Here is a 10,978-nt window from a genome sequence, read left to right on the forward strand (position 1 = left end):
TATATATATGTATATATATATATGTATATATATGACATTATATATATATACATATATATATACTACATATATATATATACTATATTATATATACATATATATATATATATACCAATATATATATATAAACATATATATATAGTACATATATATATATACATATATATATATACATATATATATATATATATATATATATATATATATACATATATATATATATATATATATATACTATATATATATATACATATATATATATATATATATATATATATATATATATACATATATATATATACATATATATATATATATATACATATATACATATATATATCTATATATATATATACTATATATATACATATATATATATATATAAATATATATATATATATATATATATATATATATTATATATAATATATATATATATATACATATATATATATATACATATACTATATATATATATATATATATATATATATATATCATATATAATATATATACTATATAAATATACATATTAATATATAATATATATATATATACATATATATATATACATATATATATATAATATACATATATATATAATATATATATATATATATATATATATATATATATATATATATATATATATATATATATATATATACATATATATATATATATATATATATAATATATATATATATATATATATATACATATATATATATACATATATATATATATATATACATATATATATATATATATATATACATATATATATATATATATATATATATATATATATACATATATATATATATATATATATATATATATATATATACATATATACATATATATACATATATATATATATATATATATATATATATATATATATATATACATATATATATACATATATATATATACATATATATATATACATATATATATATATATATATATATATATATATATATATATATATACATATATATATATATATATATACATATATATATATATATACATATATATATATATATACATATATATATATATATATATATATATATATATATATATATATATATACATATATATATATATATATATACATATATATATATATATACATATATATATATATATACATATATATATATATATATATATACATATATATATATACATATATATATATATATATACATATATATATATATATACATATATATATATATATATACATATATATATATATGATATACATATATATATATATATGATATACATATATATATATATGATATACATATATATATATATATGATATACATATATATATATATATATACATATATATATATATATACATATATATATATATATGATATACATATATATATATATATGATATACATATATATATATATATGATATACATATATATATATATATATATTTATAAAAAAGAAGTTTGGAAACGCCAATATATAAAAAATGAATTTTAATTAAAAATTTTGTCAGATATTTTTAACATGTTTCGGTTCTTGTAAAAACGAACATTATCAAAAATACATATTTAAAAAAATGAAATTAAATGAAGAGTTCATAATTCTTCCTTACTGGTGTCAATAGTTCACGTGGGGGCATTTTTTTGTTGGTTGTAGTAGTAGTAGTGACCCTGTTGGTAATGGTAAATGGCAGTGACCTCTGTCCGTGTCAGTAGCAGTAGTTAATTGGTTGTAGTGGTAGGGTGGAAGCAGCAGAGGCAGCAGCAGCAGTAGTAGTGACCGAAATAGCAGCAGTAGTAGTGACCATAATAACAGTAGCAGCAGCAGCAGCAGCAGTAGTAGTGATAGTAGTTGCAGTGATTGTTAGTAGTGACCTTAATAGTAGTAGTAGTAGTGACCGTAATAACTAATATATGATTTTAATGTTACTGGCTGAGGGTGTTTAAACTTGGCCCGAATTTTCTAATAAAATGAAGCTCTTTGTTTTGACGTTGGGTGAAAGTTGTGTTGTAATTAAATTGATAAAGTGGGGAGGTCATAAACTTTGGATTTTTATTCGGTGTACATCTGTCTATGTGGTCGCTGACAGGTATTTTTCTGTATTCAGGATGCCTGATTTGGGATTTATGTAATGCCATCTTTTTTCGTAGGCTGTTTTTTGTATGGCCTATATATTGCCTATTGCATCCTGCGCATGTTATTACATAAATTAGGTTTTCCGATGCACAAGTGAAGTTTTTTCTGATGATGAAATGATGGCCTTGTTCTAATGTGTATTCTGAACCTTCTACTAAGACGGTACAAATCCCACAGTTTGGCCTTCCACACTTTTTGACTGTTGGTTTTGTGGTTATTATTGGGTGCAGTTTAGCCTGTGTTAAAATCTTCCTTAAGGATTTTGGCTGTCGTTTGCTTTTTATGATGGTGTGTGTTTGGAGGATTTGATTCATCCTTGGGTCTCCCTTGAGTAGGGCTGTGTTTTGGAGTATGGTATTGAAGGCCTCGTTGTTAAGTGGGTTGTGTGTAGAGATGTAGGGTAGGGTTTTTAATTTTTCATCCCCTTTTGGTTTTGGTTGTCTCAGGTCTTCTATATTCAGTTTAAGTGTTCGTTGGATTGCATTGTCTATTAGGGGTTGTGGATAATTCCTATTTTTGAGTGTAGCTCTGAGTTCCTAGAGACGTGTGTGTCGGGTGTTTGTGTCTGATACTATGGTGCAAATCCTTTTGGCTAAACAGAAAGGGATGTTCATTCTCGTGTGCCTAGGGTGGCATGAGTCAAATGGTAGGTACTGCTTAGAGTCTGTCGGTTTATAATAGATATCCGTCTCTATTTTGTTGCCGACTTTCTTAATGAGGATATCTAAAAATGGTAGTTTTTCCTGGTTATATTCCATCGTAAATTTGATGTTTTCATTTATTCCATTTAGTATCATTTTAAATTCTCAAGTTTTTCTATGCTTTCCTCCCAGAGGATGAAGCAGTCATCCAGATATCTTTTCCAATTGTTCTGGATATAGTTGGAGAAAGAGTTCCCATATTTTTCTTGTAAAGAATTATTTCGATGTAACCCATTACTAGGTTAGTGAAAGAAGGTGCAGTACGCGTACCCATGGCTGTTCCTGATCTTTGTCTGTAATAATTATTATTAAATATGAAGTAATTGTTTTGTAATATAAATCTTAGTTCTTCTATAACAAGCTCTTTATTTAAGCGAGTTGGTAGTTCAAAGGAGTAGTTGTTTAGCCAGAAAGTGATCGTTTCTATTCCTAAGATGTGGGGGATGTTTGAATAAAGGTTAACTACGTCGAAGGATACTAGTAGGGTTTTTTCATTGACTGTTTTTGGGAGGTGGTTAAGCATGTCTATATCGTCTCTTATGTAGCTTTTAATGTGATTGAGGAAAGGTTTTAGATGTGTGTCTAAGAAGTTGCTGAGGCGGTGAGTTTCGCATGCTGGGCCTGCTATTATCGGTCTAAGTTTTAGATTTTTCGGTGAGAGGATTTTGATGAATACATCAGTAGCTTTTTTACATGCTTCACTAATTACTTTGCTTTTGTGGACTTTAGGGATACCGTAGAATAAACTTGACTTACACTTGAAGTTGGTGATGTAATCGTACTCGTTGTCTGTGAGTCCTTCTCGGTATGAGTTGAGTAATGTCCTGAGGTTATTCATTATTTTTGGTTGATTATAATGTTGGGCTCTTTCGTAGTATGTCTCATCTCCTAATAGGGATAGTACTAAATTTTAATAATCATTTGTGTTCATTAGAACTACCATGTTGCCCTTATCTGCCTCCTTGATCATTATGGTTTTATCTTCTCTTAGTTTGACGAGGTCGTTCCATTCTCTTTTGTTGAAGTTTGGTCTGAATTTTTGCCTGTTTGTGAGTTGAAAAGGGAAATTGGTTATGTGGTCACAAAAGCGGTCTAAGGCTTTATTCTTTCCCTTGGTGGGGGTGTAGTCACTGTTGTTTCTAGTTATAGATTCGTCATCCATGTGTTTGCCATGAAATTCTTCGGCAAGTCTCAATTTCCTACAAAATTCCGAAATATCGTCTTTCATTTCATAGTAATTTGGACGTTGTGGGGTTGGGGTAAATTTAAGTCCTTTGGATAGTATGCTTATTTCGTTGGGTGTAAGGTCTTTATTTGAGAGATTGATTATTTTAATTACCTGTGGTTTCTTTTGTTTGTCCGTTACCATCGTGTATCCCTGTTCCTGTGCGTTAGGTCTAAAAAATGGTTGGTGTTGCTATGTTCAAAAGTACTCTACACTTTTTTATCAATATCATATCACGTACGAGATCCGAAAATGCCAACTAAAACAGAGATATTGGCGTTTCCAAACTTCTTTTTTATAAATATATACCCACTCGTATGCCACCTACACATTTTTTATCAATATATATATATATATATATATATATATATATATATATATATATATATATATATATATATATATACATTTTTTCTGTAGTTTCAACTCAAAGCTGCAACCATGCTGGGGCACCACTGTTTTACTACATTGTTATTATTTTGGTGAATAAGTGAGTTTGATGTAGCTACGTTCATTTGCACCTCTTGCTACGCGGTAGTTTCATCTGGGACGCTCAACAGGAAGAGGTCCAGTTTTGATTTGAAAACATCTTCATCCACATTATGTAGGTCCCTCAGGCTCTTTGGGAGAATATTAAAAAGCTGTGGGCCAAGCTGTTGCAGTAACTGGTCCTGAAGCATGATGGCATTACTGGGATCCTTAGTACTGTGCAGTGTTAACCCATCCTGGCATTGGTGTAGCTTTCAATGCCAAAATCTGACACAATTCCTTCCAGGATCTTCCAGATGTATATTACTGCATACCTCTCCCGCTTTCACTCCAGGGAGTAGAGTCTTAGCTGTTTCAGCCTTTCCCAGTAGCTGAGTTGTTGCAATGAGATGATTTTTTTGAAGCTTCATGGTACGTTGTTAATTTTACACTGTTGGGTGACCACAGCTGGGAGCGGTAGTCCTAATGACTGAGGACGAACGTCTTCTAGAAACCATCATGGTTTCCTTCTCTCTGGTCTTGAATGTTCTCAGGATCCACCTAGCCCATCGTGTACACTTTGTTGCCATCCTGGTAATGTGCACTAGGAAAGAGGTATCATCACTCATGTCGATACCCAGGTCCCTCACTGATTTAGGCTCTGGGATTGTAATCCTCTATGGACTTACCCTGTAAGTTTTATATTCAGTTTTGGATGCAGGTAGCACAGGGCTTGGAATTTTTCAGCATTAAACTTTATATTATTGTCCTCAGCCCACCTGTAAATTGAGTCTAACTGCTACTACAGGTATGCAACATCACTGGGGTTCTGTATTTTCTGCAAGACTTTCGTATCGCCTGCGTAGGTTGCAAGAGTGGCTATCCGGGCAGCTGAGGGCAAATCTGAGAGGGCCACTATGAAAAGCAGTGGTTCCAAGACAGTGCCCTGTGGAACACCGCTCACTATTTTTGTTTTCTTTGAGGTGGCTTCATTGGATGTCGATGGCAGTAATGGGTGTGCTTTTTGACTGATAACAGTTTATGCACCGTCCTCAACAGGTCAGCCAGATTTCTTTCAACATCTAGAGGTTTTCCTGGGAACGTTTCAACCTTTACTTTTAGTGGGGGATTGGAATGCTACCTTTGACATGCATCTAGACTATGTGGGTAGAGATAAGAATAGGAGGGGATGTAAATGCCTCAAAGACCTGCTCAAACGTTTCCAACTGTCTGACAGGTACCAACTGGACCACCCGAATGTGCCAATGTGGACATGGAGCAACCGCATCAGGTCGTCTAGATTGTATTCAAACAGAGTATTCTGTAAGACAGTGAATATGGATAGTGTAGGTTGTCTACAATTCCATATAGTTAGCCACACAGATCACAAATTTGTGACTTGTAATGCTTGAGTTAGACAAAAGTCATAGGCAGGGTCTTGGTTACTGGAAACTGAATGCATCGTGCATGGCGTGCCAGGCTTACAGGAACCAGATTAACACATTAGTTAAGAGGGTATTGACAGGCGCCATCGTCAACAATAGATGGTGGTATGCCCTAAAGAAAGCAATTACAGCAGAATCGATTAGATATAGTAAGGCTCTAGCGATAGATCAAAACAGAAAAGAATGAGACCTAGTTAAGAAATTAGAAGTGGCATCGCGTCCAACGTGTTGGCGGCAAGGTTAGCCCTCAATCAACAGTTCGACACCAAACACGAAGGATGCATTGTCAGAGCTAGGATGTGTGCTCTGAGGAACGAATGAGTTGGAGCCGTCTGAGTGGCGGAGGTGCAATGAGACAACAAAGCGACCATTAGGTCTCTGACAGATGAACAGGGGCGCGAATTACTGGAGCCCGAAAGGATGTGTGAGGCTTTTCATCAGCACTTTGCCCAACTGTTCAGGACAGCTGGTGTGTCAGAACGCAGGGTGGACTTTAATGCCCACCTACATGGCCTGCCACGACTCTTGGCAAAAGAGTATGGGATGCGATGGCGGGCTGCATAGGAGACAAGTTTACAGGCTTGGATGGTCTGCCCTACAAGATTTATTGTCATATGCCAGACTTGTTTGGAGGCGTCTTGGCAGCAGTTTACTGCAACTGGCAGCAAAACGGGAGTATCCCCAGTTTTGTGAAGTGAGGAGTGGTGGCACTCCTAAAGAAAGATCCAAACAAGCGGAATGTCATAGATAATTTCAGGCCCATCACTCTGCTCAACGCAGATTTGAAGATTTTGGCCAAGGTGCTAGCCGAGAGGTTGGCGCTTGTCCTCGAGAAACTGGTCAACAAGGTGCAAACATGCGCAGTGACAGGCAAGAGTTTCCATGACAACCTCCATTTGATGCGCTACGTCACAGACAGGGTAGTCAAGGAATCTGGCATGGGTAGGGCGCTGATCAATTTGGATTAATCGAAGGTTTTTGATAAGGTTGACCATCGCTACTTGGAGGTTGTCCTTAGAGTGGCTGGTTTCGGTCCTGTCTTCTGTGGTTGGATTGCTACCTTATATAGCAACATCCACTCGGTAGTTCATGTAAATGGTCATCTATCCAGACCATTTAATATCATGTGTTCAGTCCGTCAAGGATGCCCCTTCTCATCACTTCTGTTAATATTGACTCTAGACCCACTGCTGCTGAAGAGCATGAGAACTGGAATGCAGGAGGAGTATGTCTGCATACGCGGATGATATCACCGTCATAGTGTTGAGTTACACGCATATCGACCTGGTTGGTGAGACACTAAAATAATACGAAGCAGTAATGGGAGCAAAAATTAACTCGGAAATGAAAGTGGGCTTGTATCTCGGCACCTGGAGAAGCAAGCCCATGCCGTCCAACAGTGTCTCCATAGTGAGATGCTGGACCGACAGACCAGTTAAATTGCTCGAGATCTGGTTCGAACCGGACCTCCAGATGAAGAAGAACTGGGGCGAGATAACGAGTAGGGTGGCCACTCTCACCCAGCAATGGGCCGAGAGGAAGCTATCCCTAAAATGTCGGGTGGAGGTGGAGAACGTGTACATCACATCCATCATCTTTAACCGTCTGACCATCGTGCCTTGTCCTGACCCTACCATCACCAAACTGGAATGCATACTCTTCCGCTTTTTCTGGAAGGGAAGCATTCTGATGGCTAGGTGATTCATTTGCTGTCAACACCCGTTAAATGGAGGGCTGGGCATGCTGTTGCTGATGATGCCTGCGCATCATCAACCACAGCATGCCCATTGAGACTGCAACATGTCAGGCACTTCATAGACAACAGTGAACAGGTGTGGTCGCCGTTTGTGAGACATGCTTTCCCACAGCTCATCTCCTTGGTTGAACTGCAGTCATGGATCAAACAGAAACCGAGTCTCAGCGAATGGCACCATGAGTGCCGCCTTGCTCTCAAGCAACTCTGCTGTCTGGGACCAAACTTGTGCGATTTCAATTCCACAAAGGCATTCTATAGAGGATTAGTAGAGGGAAGGTACGACAACATTCTTGGGGAGAATCTGGGCGTTGATGTGGAACACCTGACCCACCTCTTTTGGGCCAGGCCCTATGGACAATCACCAGAGATCCCTGGCCTAGCAGTGCTATTGGGAAGAATTGCCCATTCGGGATAAGCTCTACAGGCACGGTTCGAGATACACTGGACCGACTTGCCTGAGATGCTGTCAGAACGACAAAACCATTTTGTACACACTAGTGCAGTGTCCAACCATTTCAGACTTGTGGGCTTATGTCAAACAGCTGCTGTCACATGTTGGACGAACTTAGTTGTCAGCTGAGTCTATCGTGAACATTGCTTTGCCACTTCCTTTAACCGGGAATGCAAGGAAGTTTTCAGTGTACTGGTGGCCATAGTGAAAGAATGTATGTGGTGGACACATGCGAAAGGTTTAGAGACAAACACTTTCCTCTCTGGCTACAGTTTGGAGCAGTAGTCCAGACGACTGAGGACAAAGGTTATAATATATATAAGAGGTAATGAAAATTGATTTGTCGAGCGATAGGTTAATAATTGATGTCACTAACATTCACGAAGAAGATAAATGCTTGAAAATTCAAATATAATCATAGAATTATTTATCTCCGACAAGAAACATCTTACCAAGGACAGTTCCTTTTTAACGCTGAAGAAGGGACTCGTATGTCCCGAAATATTAGATACATATAAGACCAAAGATTACCAGGTAACTTACTTTTAGTTTACATTACCTCATCTTAAAATCTATTTGCATTGTTTGACCTTTAACATCTTTCAACATTTGAGGACCAAAGACTTGAAGTATTTCGTGTTGCAAGACAGTGTGTGAGAGAGAATCGTGATGTCGTGGGAGAGAAATGTGTTTGCATGGATGATGGTACGCTTGCACTAAACGAGGCTGCAAAGAAAGAGGTCTGGAGACGCCACTACCAAAGATTGCTCAATAAAGAGAATGAATGGGAGAAAGAGAGGCTGTCGAATATCGACCCAACAGTGGGACCAGCTAGCCGAGTTGACAGTACTATGGTAGATAAAGCAATTAAGAGTATGAAGACAGGGAAGGCTCCCGGCCCATCGGGAATCACTGCAGACATGCTTAAAATATCTGGCAGTGTTGGCTATAGCCTAGTTACCCATATTGTTAACCAGGTGATACACGAAGGAGTCATACCCAACGACTGGTGTAGCAGCACCATTGTCAACTGCTACAAAGGTAAAGGTGACGTTTTAGATACAAATAATTACAGAGGTATCAAGTTGTTAGATCAGGTAATGAAAGTCACGGAGAGGGTCATAACCCAACTAATTAGGGAGCGAGTCAGTTTGGATGAGATGCAGTTTGGGTTCGTGCCTGGGAAAAGCACCACTGATGCTATATTTCTGGTAAGACAGCGTCAGGAGAAATACCTAACCAAGGATAAACCTCTGTACCTGGCTTTCGTCGACATGGAGAAAGCCTTTGACAAGGTCCCCCGATCCATCATCTGGTGGTCAATGAGGAAACTAGGGATAGAAGAATGGTTAGTGAGAGCTGTGCGAGCCATGTACAGGGTCGCTGTTAGTAAGGTGAGGTTTGGAAATGAGTACAGTGAAGAATTCAAGGTAGAAATAGGGGTCCACCAAGGCTCTGTCCTCAGCCCCCTCCTATTTATCATAGTCCTCCAGGCGATAACAGAGGAATTCAAGACAGGATGCCCCTGGGTGCTCCTCTCTGACCCTGCACTAATTGCTGAGTCACTATCAGAACTAGAGAAGTTTCGGGCATGGAAGCAATGACTAGAATCGAAGGGCCTTAGAATCAACCTAGCTAAAACCAAAGTCCTAATAAGTAGGAAAGTCGACAAAACACAAACCCCTACAGGTAGATGGCCCTGCTCGATCTGTAGAAAAGGCGTAGGCAGAAACTCTATAAGAAGCACCAAGTGCAAGCTTTGGACACGTAAGAGGTGCAGCAATATCAAAGTAAGGTTAACTAGAAAGTTAGTTTTTGTATGTAACATGTTCAGGAGCAATAAACACTGTAAATGTGCAGAAAACAACTCCTGCCACATTCTAGAGAGAAAAACTAGATGTGGTTGATAGCTTCCGCTATCTAGGCGACCAAGTTAGTAGTGGGGGAGGGTGCGCTGAAAGTGTAGCTACTAGTGTAGCCTGGGCAAAGTTCAGAGAGCTCTTACCTCTGCTGGTGACAAGGGGCCTCTCACTCAGAGTAAAAGCCAGACTGTATGACGCATATGTACGAACAGCCATGCTTTATGGCAGTGAAACATGGGGCTATGACTGCTGAGGACATGCGTAGGCTCGCAAGGAATGAAGCCAGTATGCTCCGATGGATGTGTAATCTCAGTGTGCATACTAGACAGAGTGTAAGTACCTTGAGAGAAAAGTTGAACCTAAGAAGCATCAGTTGTGACGATTGCGCTGGTATGGTCATGTAGCGAGAATGGATGAGGATAGCTGTGTGAAAAAGTGCCACACCCTAGTGTTGAGGGAACCTGTGGAAGAGGTAGGCCGAGGAAGACCTGGGAGGAAGTGGTGAGGCATAACCTTCGAACATTGGGCCTCAACAAGGTGATGATTTCTGACCGAGACCTTTGGAAATATACTGTGCTTGAGAAGACCCAGCAAGCCAAGTGAGACCTAAATCGAAGCCAGCCCACTTATACGTACCTTCCTTCGTTGGACACTAAACTCCGCTTGCGAAGTCCTGTTGAGGCAAGTGAAATCGAAATCGAATTAAATTCGACGACTGGCACCCATGCCAACGTCGTCTCCTTCATTGGAAACGAAACTCGGCTTGCGAAAACCTATTGGAAATCGGATGTTAAATGACGATGATGATGATGATGATATATATATATATATATATATATATATATATATATATATATATATATATATATATATATATATATATATATATAAATGGAGTTAAACTATTC

The 10,978-nt window shown here is 37.3% G+C and overlaps 1 protein-coding gene across 1 annotated transcript; it reads right to left on the bottom strand.

The window, feature by feature from the left end:
* Positions 1–2,978: 2,978 nt before the first annotated feature.
* On the bottom strand, positions 2,979–3,701 carry LOC149132032 (uncharacterized). Its single transcript, XM_089366101.1, has one exon. It carries the CDS (start codon positions 3,699–3,701, stop codon positions 2,979–2,981), a length of 723 nt encoding a protein of 240 aa, XP_089222227.1.
* Between the last annotated feature and the right edge of the window lie 7,277 nt (positions 3,702–10,978).

The sequence above is a fragment of the Octopus bimaculoides genome, chromosome 18, assembly GCF_046866305.1.
Source record: "Octopus bimaculoides isolate indiv1 chromosome 18, ASM4686630v1, whole genome shotgun sequence".
In the NCBI taxonomy this organism is placed as follows: Eukaryota; Metazoa; Mollusca; class Cephalopoda; order Octopoda; family Octopodidae; genus Octopus; species Octopus bimaculoides.

Excerpts from the sequence above, each read along its gene's own strand:
- LOC149132032 (XM_089366101.1), bottom strand. The coding sequence starts at position 3,701 with ATGAATAACCTCAGGACATTACTCAACTCATACCGAGAAGGACTCACA.